At 32.6% G+C, this 14,236-nt stretch overlaps 1 protein-coding gene across 1 annotated transcript in view; it reads left to right on the top strand.

The window, feature by feature from the left end:
• Window positions 1-14,236, top strand: part of LRRIQ1 (leucine rich repeats and IQ motif containing 1) — a 103,192-nt gene that overhangs the window by 27,205 nt on the left and 61,751 nt on the right. The window contains exons 13-15 of the mRNA XM_029284535.1: window positions 5,725-5,798; window positions 7,208-7,301; window positions 11,451-11,621. Coding sequence (XP_029140368.1) covers window positions 5,725-5,798; window positions 7,208-7,301; window positions 11,451-11,621 — 339 coding nt within the window. The remainder of the gene's footprint in view (window positions 1-5,724; window positions 5,799-7,207; window positions 7,302-11,450; window positions 11,622-14,236) is intronic.

Raw genomic sequence — 14,236 nt, 5'->3', positions numbered from 1 at the left:
TTTTTTATTAGATTCTATTACTTAAATTACTATTTCTTAGAGAAAGTTATAAACATATTAAATTAACCTTGTTATCAGTTACTAAAACAGCATGTGCACAACTGCTGCTACCACTTGACTGAACCAGAATATATCCTGATCATTAACAGCTTAGCATATAGCAGGTGTTTTGTGGCCTGCAGTTCTCAGAAGTTGGCATTTGTCAGGCAAGAGTAAATCCATATACAGTGTATGTTTCTATTGAGAATATGGCGGCTTTTCAACAACAACATCAGGAGATGGAAAAATCTGAAGTGTTAAATATCTTATCCTGAACCCTGCTAATAGTAGTTTTATTCAGAAATTAAGAAACTAATTCCTATGAAGTAAAGTTGAAAGAAGAAGCAAAAGCATTTAGTAAAAAGTACAAAGGATGAGGTTCAGGCTAAAATGTGAATGGAACTTTCTGGCTGGTAGAACATGCTGTAGCCTGAAGTTGTGAGATCTTCATAGCTAGGTTTGCCAACACAAAGTGAATGACCATATTTAAAACGCTTTAGAGCAGGCTTTCTTATTGTCATTGGGGCAAAAAATGTTTTCTGAATTTCAGGTACTGCACAATGCACTAGAGAAAACTTTTATACACACAACTGAGTTTCTATACTACCATTTATAATAATAATAATAATAATAATAATAATAATAATAATAATAATAATAATAATAATAATAATAATAATAATAATAACAACAACAACAACAACAACAACAACAACAAAGTTGGAAGGGACCTTGGAGGTCATCTAGTCCAACCCCCTGCTCAGGCAGGAAACCCTATACCATTTCGGACAAATGGCTGTCCAGTCTCTTCTTAAAAACTTCCAGTGTTGGAGCATTCACCGCTTCTGGAGGCAGGTTGTTCCACTGGTTTTGTTGTAAATGTTGTAAAATGTGATTGTATAGGTGAGAAGTGAATTTTATTTTTTTACCCAACTCTTATGCAATTATTTCAAGGTACCTTCAGGGTAAAATAGTTGAGAAGGACTATTTTAGTAGATCCTGTACTGAGCAGGAGGTGCCCAGAGGAAAAATACAATGTTAGTAGGTGACCCTCCTAGCTATGGCCTTCGCCCTCCCTACTTCCTGCTCAGATGTGTGATGCAGTTTCTAATTGTGGCAACTTTTCCACTGGCATTACCTATCTTCCTAGAGAAAGGAAATGATTTGACCAAGCCTCTTCGCCAGCTTGCAAGAAAAATGTGGCTTTCATAGCTATGTTTAATGATTGTCTGGTTGAATGAAGGGGAGAAAGGTTTGCCTTATCTTTCCTTGGTGAATGAGGAATTACAAGCTCTGAGGTCCCTTCTCTGATACTATAGTTCTGTGAAATACTTGGAAGAATATCAAAAAAGATCATAATCTGCTCTCTTTTATTCCATTTTCCACATGGAATATATATATATTTAAGTTACAGGAAGGCTTATTCTGATTGAATGTTTGGGAGGAAGGGTTTTTATTTGAGCAAGGACCACTTAACCAGAGAGATGTGTTCAAGAAATGATAGCCTTCTGTTGGGAATACTGTTTGTTTGTATGGGGATAGAGTCAAGGGGCGATATTGCCTCTTACAACTCTATGATTCTGTATCTCACTAAAAGTAAGCTCGGTGAGATTTATCTTCAACATAGAAATTGGTCTAACATTGAAGCTTTAACCATGTGTGTATCTCTTAGAATTTAAACTAAAATATTCTTTCGAATTGTTATATTACCCTACAGATTATTTTGCAAAATATGTTTATTCCTTTTTGTAAATGAAAAGTTTGTTGCCTTTTAAATTTTATAAATTATTCTATTCATATATCTTTACTTCAGTGTTAAAATGGATATGCTGTCATAAATAATCTAACAAGTCAACTGAAAGATCTAATGTTTAAACTTCACTTTTTGGAAGAAAACTCTGTTGATATCATGGAAAATCTGCTGGCATCAAGCACGCAAATAGTAATTGTGTTTTGGATTCAGGGCATGTTTAATATGTTTATTGTAGACTTTAAGAAACTTCGTTTTTTTTTCTCTTCTGCATATGTGTAATTTCAAATATATTTCAATTTTACTTTTTTTATACATGTTTTGCTAACTGTCCCATTTTTGTGAGTGCTTTGGGTTTAAATGATACCAGAAAAAGGGAGCTATTGGATTCTTTAAAAATATCTTTTTGGTTTTGTGTCGTCTTTGTAATTTATATCCTTTTAAAGCCCAGGGCTAGTGGGACAAGGTCAAGTGGTATTAGGTTTTCTGTAATGTCTTTTGTTTTTCTGGTTTGAATTTTCTTTTAAAAGAAAAAAAAAGAAAAGGACAAAGACTCCCAGTGAAAAGGAAACTATAGAATGACAAACTGAAAAGGATCTTATTATTTAAAGTAGAGGATACAATATGAATTTTGTATTAAAAAACAGGTTAACCATTGAGTTTTTTACATCATACTACTCTAAGTGCCATTATTAAAAAGCAATATATGATGTCAAATTTACCAAGCAGGTAGTTACTCAAATTAAGTTCTTCTATTTTACCTTGGTCTATAATTTTACTGCATAGACAATACTTATTTTACAAAGCTAATTAAAAATTAGCAGTACACTTTCCATAAAATATGTTTGAATTATGATTAGGAACACCATCAAATCAAAATTTGACTTGTCGGCTGCCAAACTGCTCCAAGTAATTAAGCCTCTATAATTCATGATAGCCATAGTTTAAGTTTTTAGCAATGGAAGAGCTTCATTAAAAACTTCACTGAGCATTACTGTTAATTGTTCTGTCCAAAATTATAAACTACCTATCTGCAATTTTTAATTCTAGAGACGTAAATATAACATTTGGAAAGAAAAAATAAATTGACCTGTATCTGAAATATCTCACAAATTAATTATTGCTGGCTATCTATCCTCTACAAAAAGCTTCCATCTTCCATAATTATAGTTTTCTATTTATGTTAGTTTCTCTCTTTAAAAATTTGGGAAATGTAATAACATTTATCAAAATTAAATATAAATTTAAAATAGCAAGTCATATGCAAAGTATTTTGCCTCACCCCAGAATCTACTTTCCAGAATTCACAATTACCTATAAGAATGGACTTTAAATACACTTTAAGCAGATAATTCATTACTGAGTTATTTTAGCTGAGAAAATCATTGAAGGATTAGCAGAAAATCAAAATGTCAAAAGAAACTGATTTTAAACTTTATGTATATTCTGGAAATTGGAGGTAAGAAAAAGTTGTACCATTTTTAACAAACTTTATTTAGAATAATAGATTATAGATATTTCTTTCCATCACAAAATATTTTCAGTAATCTGTAATCAAATTTCATGTATTTGAAATAAACAAAATGCAGCTTTTAATATTTAACACTTGCAGTACTATTCAATTACTTTTAGAAACAATAGATAATATGACACCACTGTAGAACAAACAGAAGCAAAAAGACAAAAGAAAATTAAAGATGTGTGATATTCAGTCCAGCTTATCAACATCAGAGACATTGATAAGCAAAGAATCCTATATTGCGACATCTAAACAATCACACAATTAAAAAAAAACCCTCTCTATATATTCAGGTTCAGTACACTACATTTTCAATACATTTTCTTTCTTTCTTTCTTTCTTTCTTTCTTTCTTTCTTTCTTTCTTTCTTTCTTTCACCTTGTCACCTTAAAGTTCAAAAATATTTCATATTGGAAAGAGTAGAATAACAATGCCTGGATTTGGGCTTAAAATGTAAAAGACTTTATACACACAAAAAAAGGGCAGGGGGGAAGAACAAAAGCAAACACAGAACCCATTTTCAATGTATAATTCATATGATTTGCTGTGAGAAGCAGTCAAGTAACCTGTGGAGGTGTCAGACAGCAAAACGCCAAATTAGGGGCTGGCAATGTGACTGAGGAAGCAATAGAATGTCTGCATTCTTTTTCCTCAACTGCTTTGCAACCTGTTGGAGTAACTATTCCTTGGAGAAGTTTGTGTTTCCCCATAGTTGCATTTCTCTTCCATAGATTTGTCAAATGAAAATAAAAAGTAGTGTATAATTTTCTTATTTAGTATTATATATTTTACAGCTATTTTAAATTGAGCTTGGCCCCTGTTGATTACACAGATACATCTGTGTTAATGGTGGTTTCATCTACAATGTTTTTTTAGCAAAATATAGAAGCAATTTGACATTTTATTCTTTGTAAGTTTTCAACTACCCATTCTCGTCTTCAGCCTTGAAATGCCTTGTGTTCACCTACCCAAATACTAACCATGTCTAACCCTATCTGGTTTTTTTGGAGACCAATCAAGGTCAGATAGATACGCCACCTGTTATGATGCTTTCTTCATTATCCTCTTTTCTGTCGATTGGATTTCAGCATTTATTCATGATTACTGTGCTCCAGACTTATAAATGTTGTACTCAGTTTAAATATTTTAAAGTGTTTTTATCTTATTGCTAGTTCATTTTTAGTTAGGTATGTGCTTAAAAGGGATAGCATTAATTGTCACAACAAAACTATGTACCTGTCCAAATTACTTAAATTCTTCTCTATTTTTAGTTGTAGGGAGGTGTCTCTTTAATGTAATTTAATTATTCAGTCTTCAGGTGATCCTGAGCCTCAAGCCTTATAGTACATAAGTATGGAGATACGTGTCATAGAACACATTAAAAAAACCTTGTATTTACTCTACCAAGAATGTGTGTGTCTGTGTGTTTGTGTGTGTATTGTGGTGGATATTTTAGAATATTTTGAACATTATAATTATATGCAAAGAAAACATTGAACAATTTGAATTGGACTTTCTATTCAAACTTTTGTTAGAAATGAATTTTGTAGAGAATTTATAAAATGGATAAAATAAATCTATACCTCACAGTAGGCACAAAAAAAATCCCTAATAGATATTTAAATAGATCAACAAGAGAAGGCTACCCATTATACTCTTTTCTTTTCTTGAAATAGTGAATTGAGACATAAGACAGGATGAAAGGATGAGATTATAAAAAAAAACCTTACAAATTGAGAAACTTTGCAAATGACTTGATGAAGGTTTTAGAAGATCTTTTAAATGGAATTGATGTATCACAAAAACTAAAAATTTGATACATTAGCAGGTTTTAAGATGAGCAAACAGAAAAGAAAGATGTTGATAAAAAATATAAAAATACAAGATCAAATAAAGAGAGAGAGAGAGAGAGAGAGAGAGAGAGAGAGAGAGAGAGAGAGAGAGAGAGAGAGAGAGATCTGAATATTTTTCACCCGGTGAGATTTTTAAAAAGAGGCAATATCAGGAAAGATGCTATGTAAAATCCTAGGCATGGTATTTTGTCAAGGATTTTGCCATTCAAAGTAGCTCTAATTATTGAAGTAAAATAAATCTATTGCAATTCTAGTTAAGAATTTTTTCCTCTAATCTATGGAGCATCTTTATTCATCTCTAAAAAATTATTTCTTCCTTACTTTGAAAGCTGCAGCTCTTATGCAATTGCTGGCACCTTGAAAAATGTTGCCTTGCTACTTATTTAAATGTTGCCTTGCTACCATTATTTAAGACAGTTAATAAGCAATTTATAAGTTGGTAACATATGATGAATCATTGCCTGACTTCTAGCTACACTTGGCCTGTTATATGCCAGCACCAGAGGGTAGGTTTAGCACAAATCTCTATAAAACTCTTGGTTGATTATTTCTTTTTCTTCTAGTTTGACACAACTTGTATCTCTTTGTTCGTATGTATCATTGGAAAAACTAAATATAAGCAACAACTGCTTACTAGGTAAGTTTACAAGATAAATAGGAAAAAATATGTTCGGTTTCCAGTGCCACATTGTAAACCATATGTGAGTTTGATTACTAACGTACAGTGTATATCAAAAAGGCTAAAAGCTTATTTTTCTCTTCCCATTATATATAAAGTTCACTTTTGCAGCCAGATTCATATGTTGTTCATTTTTTAACATTGAGCATTCCTGTTAGCTTTAACCATGGCAGAGGTTTACTTTATAGGTAGTCCTTAATTTATGACCACTTGCTTAATGGCCACTTGAAGTTAAGGCCTTGGAAAGGTCTTTATGGCCTGTAAAGCACTTCCATCCATCATTAAACATGGTGGTGTTCCCCCACCACATGACCATTTCTTGAGAACTTGACAATTGGTTTGCATTTATGACCAATTGCAGCATTCTTCAGTCACTTGATCATGATTTACTATTTTTTATGGTTCTGACAAAATATAATCATTCAAGAGAATGGATTTGTTTAATGACTGTGTTATTTGGACTTACAACCATATGATTTGCTTAACCACCACCATAAAAACAGATAAAGAATTGGTTAAAAAGCCAGGTTTGGTCATGTGGGTGCCTCAGTGTATGACCACAATGACTTACAACTAAAAGTCTGATTCCAATGGTGATTTTAAGTCAAGGACTATCTGTATTCTATAATATCTAATATTTATAGTGAAGAGAATTTGAGCCAAAGTTTTAATCCTTTTTAACTCTATATTTACAAGTAGACTTTGTATATTGTGAATTATACAGTAGATGAAATTTAATCTTGATTAAGAACATTTTAAAAGTGGGAAGGAAATATTCTGATTATTCCACAATTCATTCTTCACCCCATAATCATGTTAAAATATATCATATGCTGCTGTTCAGCTTAGAAGACCATTCCCTGTATTCTAAGTTTAATTATCCATTAAATAATTAAATAATGTTTTTTTTGTTAAGCCACTTACCTAAAATTATTTTGTACATATATTTTGCTAATAATTATTATATAAATGCTATTATACATACAGTTGTTTCATTAATTATTTACATCTTGACGTGTCTTCATATACATTTCAAACGTGATGAATGACGTGTCAGTTGAGGAAAGAGTCTGAAGGGTATTCAGTATTTCAAAGATAAATGATGTATACAAAGCATTTCTGTACAATTAGGATTCCAACAGATTTTTAAAAGGAGACTATTTAATGGAATATTAAATTTGAAACAGAAAATATGCCTAATTAGGACCTAGAACCCTCCAATGTCATTTGTTGCATTTTGAATGTTGACATTGCACCAAAGGGTGTTCCCAGACATAAAGATTTCATTGTATTTGATAGTTATTTATTGTGAACCCTGTTAAAATATTTAGTATTATTGATATTTGTTTTGTCCTTAACAAATGCAGACTTGAAGACTCTCATCCAATGTCTTGAAGGCTGTAATAGCCTAAGGGAACTATCCCTGCTTGGAAATCCTCTTCTTCAAGAAAACAACTGGAGGTAAATAGATAAGAGAAAGTGGATCTGAGATTAATAATAATAATAATAATAATAATAATAATAATAATAATAATAATAATAATAATAATAATAATAATAATAATAATAATAATAATGTTGGAATGGACTTTGGAGGTCATCGAGTCCAACCCCCTGCTCAGGCAGGAAACCCTACACCATTTCAGACAAATGGCTATCCAGTCTCTTCTTAAAAACTTCCAGTGTTGGAGCATTCACCGCTTCTGGAGGCAGGTTGTTCCACTGGTTGTTCTAACTGTCAGGAAGTTTCTCCTTAGTTCTATGTTTATAAACAAGTGGATAGCTTTGTTATATAGCATTTAATATTATTATTGATACATTAATAGAACAATATTGGTTTTAGTTAATTTATATTAATATTCCAATAATGGAACTGATTACATTATAGGATAAACATTGGCAAAGTCTTTTCATCTTCCCCAATATTTTCACTTATTTTATGTTTTATAGAAGTAGGTTTGATCAGGGGTTTTCAATCTTTTTCATGTCATGGAACCAGTTGGTTAAAAAAAAAATAACTCTTGAAACCCTTGATCCCCAAAATGGCAGCCATTTTTTCACAGGAGAATAAGCCCTATTTATTCTTTTTCACAGGAGAATAAGCCCTACTTCCCCCCCCCCCCCCAATACCTTAGAAAAATTGCTCTGGATGCCCCTGACTATGTTTGAGTAAGCTTTTTTTTTTATTCTTAGTCATTCATAAAATCCCATCAAATTCTCCTGTAACTTTAAGATTCCACAAAACAGTTTTTTAAAAAAGGAAATGGGGAGAAGAAGATAAGAGTAAAAGAATGATGATCTGATGTAGCAATAACCTTTTTCTGGAGAGGTTTACGGTAAAATATGAATTTAAGGTAAAAATATAACAATCTGTTACCAGTTGTGGTTGGTTACAGTAATTATCAAAAACTGAGCTAGTCCTATAGGATGGTAAGTTACACTTACCTTTCAGTGCTCTATCACTGGCAGCATAACATAGTTATGAAGTATTAATGAGAGCAGGGTAATTTATATTATTCTTACAACTATAATTATAGTTATAGTTATACAATTACTGGGGTTAGTTTAGAATTACTAACATGTGCAAACTTCAGAAAAGCCAAGGGTTTTGTTTTACTTTTTTCTTGTTTATTAGCTGACTATATTAAATTCTTAATGGTAGAGTACATGGAATTATTTACATTTTCCTTCTTTAGAAACTACATATGCTTATTATCACCAGCATTAATATTTGTGTTGTTTTGCTTTCATACTAATTATATTTTATTATTTTCTGTTAATAGAAAAGTAGGAACAACTTACTGTATGTTTGATCTGTGCTTTGATTACGAGAATATTTTAAACAAATTAAGTTCAAATTGTATTAAATGTGTATAACAAAATTCAATTTCTATTGGGTTTCTATACATTTGTTTTGTTTTGTTTCCTAAGCTTTTAAAATTATCCCATTTTAATCATATTTTCCATATTCTATCGATTGATTTATTCATAGTTGGGTGTTAATTCTCTTTTCATTTATACTTAATATGCATCTAAGTTTTGTTAAGACACTCATAATAGTTTCACTCTCCTATATTTAAATTTACTTTAGCTCAGTCTGATCTGATAGCTGTCCGATGTAATCTTGGATTGGAATAATCGTACATTTTCAACATCTCATATTTATTTTCTTCCTTTGTGTTTCTTTGGGGGGGAGGCGGGGGAGGATGCTAGGCTAATTGTAGAAGGTAGGAAGTGGGAAGCAAAAATCAACTCATTTTGAGTTTTTAAAGACTTAGATTAGAACTTCCATTTCTGTTTTGCTACAACAGTAACCTTCTTTTGTATCGATTCTGTCCAGTTCAATATTAACTAGTAAGATTGAAATACAAATTGTCAGATGATTAGCAGCCTTAAGTACTTTACAAATTATATTTAAGTGGAAGCATTAGTAATCATAAATAGAATCTATTCTTAATAATTTGCCCTGTATTCAGTTCCTGCTTATTTTCATTTTCATTTCTCAAATAATTCAAAGTTCTTTTTTTTTTTTGCAGCTGGATTGGTCTTCTGCCATTTTCCTCATTAAGCTTTACAGTTTGTTTATACTTATGCTTCCAAACGTTTTGGATTATTTTTCCATTATCTCTCTTCCCCATTGAGCTTGGCTAACATAGTTTTCAAAATCTATTTTTCTAAACTTAGTCATTTTAACTGTACATATGTGCTTAGGAATTTCATTACTGATTGCAAAGTTAGAAAATATTAAATAAAGCTTGAAAGCCTTTAAACCATGGAATCAACAATCCTTCTACATTAAATAGTACTAATTTCTTGCAAATAACAAAAGAGGAAGTAGAAGAATTTTTTTTTTTAAATTGGCACATTGTTCTTAAATTGATGTATTCTTAATTGGTGTATAATTGCTATTCCACCTTAATTCAGTTTAAAATAACTCTTGAAATTCCAGAGTCATCAAGATCCTCCCACACTGCTTGGCCATTTGAGTTTTCATGATCAGAGAAAGATTAATTTATCTAATGGGATAAATTATGGATTTGTTAAATTCAGCATTGACTATAACTTCAAGCAATATGTTTCAATGAACTTTACATAACCTCCTGATACCAACAAAGGAATTACTTGTAAAAGTTCCCAATTGGTTTCTTACTTTCATGTCCAGCCAGTGATAATACTGAAGAAGCTGAAATACTGAGAAATCACTTTTTGGAAATTAAACCCTAAGATCTGTTTGAGCATTCCTATGGGGAATATGTTTCATTGCAGTAATGATTAATAGAACCTCTTAAGTGACAGAATATTCACCAGGAAGTTTTCACTAAATGAAATATTGATTCAGCCCTCACTAGCAGAAACCCAGCTGGAAAAACTAGATCTAAGATCCCTTGGCTCTAAGAAACCATAGTTTCCAACATTAATCAACTTGATATGGCACCTTTTGAATATCTCGTTATTCAACATTGTCTCCAATATCTCCAGACATATTCACAGTTATTCATTTAACATTATCATCTGACATGTATGCACTTGTGAAAAGGAAATGCAGATTTTAGATTTAATTTTTTTGTTCTGATATAAAATGGAATTATGATTCTAATGATATATATTGAAACAAGATATATAAGTCAGCCAAAATTTGAATCCATCGTTAACTTTGTGGAGCTTAAATATGTGCTTATTTTTCAATTCAATTATTTGGAATTCTTGGCCAGATTTTGTCTATATTTTCTTTAATAATTGATTGTAAAACTTGGCATAAGGGTCTATTCAAGCTAGACTGGAGGTAAAAAGGGTTTATTTCAAGAAAATATTCCCTAATCTGTAAATCCTTTCCGTGAAATATATTGGACTAAATAGCAATTTTTTCCATTTCCTTTTTCTGAATTGTGTTCTCCTATAGACACTGTGAGGTAGGTTATTTTTACTTAATCCTTACAGAATTATCATTGGAAATAATTCCATGTCAAACTCGCAATGTCACGTGACATCGTACAACATATCAGGACTGTTTTGCCATTGCTGGCAATGGGGTGGGCATGGCTTCTTTGTGACGCATCCGGCCCATGGGCCAGCAGTTTGACACCTCTGCCATAGACCATCAAATGCAACTCACTTTGTATCATCTGTAGGAATCCTATGTAAAATATCCTCAACAAATGTCTAACTAACATCTGTTTGAACACATCCATGAAGGGGAATCCACCATCTCCTTAGTTAATTGGTTCCATTATTAAACTGTTTTTGCTATGAGGAAAACCTTCATCTGTTTAACTTTAGACATTATCCTGTTTCCTGCAATCTGAGATGATAGAGAACATATTGTATCTTTCTTCTGTGTGACATCCCTTCAGTTTCCTGATATACAAAAATCTCATAAATAAACAAGGGTTTATTTAATAATTGGACTAGCTCCAACATCAAGGTGCCACTTTCAGCTGGAGAAGCAAGCATTATCAGCAGTATTTAACCCCATTATTCATCTCCTTTTGAAATGCCAATTTCTGTTTGATTAAGACATTGCTGCCTTTGTGTTTTGAGGTTGTAGTCATGGATTTTCTATGTAACATGCTTCCTAAAGCTAAAGTTATGGTTTCTGTGTCATTTTTAAAGATGCTCCTTACTGAAAAATTTGCCCACTTTGAAAATACTTAATGATGAAAATGTAAGTTGTGATGCAGAAAAAGTTTATGAAAAAACCTTGAAGTCAGAAACATTGGCAGCATTTTGTCAAGCTCAGATTCAAGAAATTGTATCACTCAACAAAAAAGCTACAACTAGATTGTAAGTATTTACAATTAATTTCAAGAAATTAATTTTCAAGTTTCTGTTTCTTGTTGCTTATTATTGATTTAACAATATATACATTGGAATAACAATATGGTAGAAAAGTGATGAAAATCTATTTTAAGTTTTCATTGATTATTAATGGTTTCTGACACCTTTTAGAAATCTAATCAGATGGATATACCCTTCATAGATTTGCATGAAATAAAGTAATCTTTCTTCATTTCTACTGTTTTATATTCACTAACCATTAGAATTAATTACATGGATACTGAATTAATGACTCTTAATGAAGGCTTGTCAATATGAACTGCAAAAATCCAGAAGACTCCTAGATATTAGAAAATAGGTGGATTGTAATTTTTTGCTAATATCTGGCAGTCATCTGGATTTTTTCAGCCTGGATCTAGTAACCCTACTTAAAAAGCTTAATTAGTGCTAAATCTATGTATAGGACAAAAGTTATATATGAAATGATGCAAAATAGTATGAGATTATATTACATTTCAAGAATATTGAAATATGTGCAACTACTATATGACATTTCAGTCATCTTGTAATATCACCTTTCTGCATAAGAATACTTTGTAAAGAAATTGTAGTTATAGATCAGTGGTTCTCAACATTCCTAATGCCGCAACCCTTTAATACAGTTCCTCATGTTGTGGTGACCCCCAACCATATTGTCTATTCTATTCTCTCTTCCATATTGTCTATTCTGTTCTGTTCTGTTCTGTCTGTTCTGCTCTGCTCTGCTCTGCTCTGCTCTATATTCTATTCTGTTCTGTTCTGTTCTGTTCTATTCTCTTCTATTCTATTCGACAATTTAGGATCGTCTTCTTCCTGGTTATTCGAAAAAGATTCAGTTATAGAAATGCCAACTTTCCAATCATTCTCTACATCTCCCAGCTTTGCATTTGGAGTGGAATGAATCCCAAATTGCCCTTAGTATATTTTATTATTTTATTTCAAAACGGTCAGAGAGGAGGGTAATTTCCCTAAGAACCGCCCGCTGTGGTGCTCGAGGAGCTCCTGTCTCTCAGCCACGCCCCTTTCGAGGAGGAGAGTTCAGGTGGGGGGGAGCAGAGGGAAAGCGTTCTCTTCACACGGAGGAAATTGGCCTCGGTGCTCACCGTACGCGAAGCCTTAAGCAGCGTGAGAGTTGGAAGAGCGAGGGGTTCCCCTTTCCGTCCCTGCTGCAGCGCTTGCAGCTTTGTGGGTTGGAACTTTCATGCTCGCGGGATTCGAAACATCACAATGGTTCAGAACGTTCAGAGTGTTACATTGTCTCTCACGCTGCCCATCACTTGCCACATTTGCCTGGGAAAGGTAAGCGGTGTCTCAGTTCCTAAGACCATCGGAAATATGTGTTTTCCTATGGTCTTAGGCGACCCCTGTGAACGGGTCATTTGACCCCCAAAGGGGTCGCGACCCACAGGTTGAGAACCGCTGTTATAGATGGTAGAAGTAATGGCCATGAGGGTCAGGAGGAAGAACTGCTAGCAAGGCAACAGTCAGATAAAGATAGCCTGAGCCTCAGGAAAGAATGTAATATGAATAAGCATATCAGACAAGCTGCTCCTTAGTTCACAAAAGGTAAATGGAGAGGGAGGAGAAGCTTATTCAGAACTGCAACATTCCGTTGGTAAAACTTACAATGAAAATAATAGTGACTTACTTGGTGTTAGTTTCCTAATCTGCTCTATCTTGAAGGGCTGACAGTAGTAGATTGGAATTTCAATAAGGGAGGTGTTTAATGTGGCAGTTTGGTAACAAAAAGTTACCTATGCTGTTTAAATTCATTCTAGTGTTTTTCTTGAGACCATGTCTGTGATATGTCATACAAAAACTGCTACTTTTTTTAAAAAAAATAATAATCTGAGTTTTATAGCTGAATACGTGAATTAATTGAAAATCATTGTTGTAAATATATTGTATTTGGAAATTAGAAGAAGCATTTATCCAAAAAGGTGACCAAGATTATTTGCTTGTATATTTTTTTTTCAAAACTGTACTCAAATTTGCTTTTAAAGAATGTAACAAAAATTAAGGCTGTGATGCTAAACAAAATGAATGGCAAAATATGGGTGTGTATATTTTAATGAAATGTGCTCACTGCCTTGACTTATATAGTGTGTGTAAAAGGCAGGATATAAATATAACAACATCCGCCTATCCCAGGTCCTTAGGAAGGACTCAGTAGATGAATAAAAGTGTCAAATCCAGTTTAATCATCTGGCTGACTATGCAATGAACCATAACAATCATAATCTAGATTTTAGAATTCAAGCAGACAAGCACCTGCTACAAAATATCCCAGACTTAACTATTATTAATAAGAAAGACAAAACATCTGGTTGGTGGATGTTGCAGTACCTGGAGAAAATCACAAAATACAAAAACCTGGAAATAGAAGTAGAACTACTATGGCAAAAGAAAGAAAAGATAATACCAATAGTAATAAATGAACACCATTGGCATTGACAAAATTACCATCAGTCAATTGCAAAAGGAACTTTACTTGAAACAGCTGGGACAATACTTTTAACACCGCCAAACAACAATATCTACCTATCCCAGGTCTTTGGGAAGGATTCAATAGGTGGATAAAA

Source organism: Protobothrops mucrosquamatus, unplaced genomic scaffold (genome assembly GCF_001527695.2).
Source record: "Protobothrops mucrosquamatus isolate PMUCROS unplaced genomic scaffold, P.Mucros_1.0 scaffold700, whole genome shotgun sequence".
Classification (NCBI taxonomy): Eukaryota; Metazoa; Chordata; class Lepidosauria; order Squamata; family Viperidae; genus Protobothrops; species Protobothrops mucrosquamatus.
The sequence above is the reverse complement of the archived record's forward strand: the minus strand, read 5'-3'. Positions and strand labels throughout refer to the sequence as shown.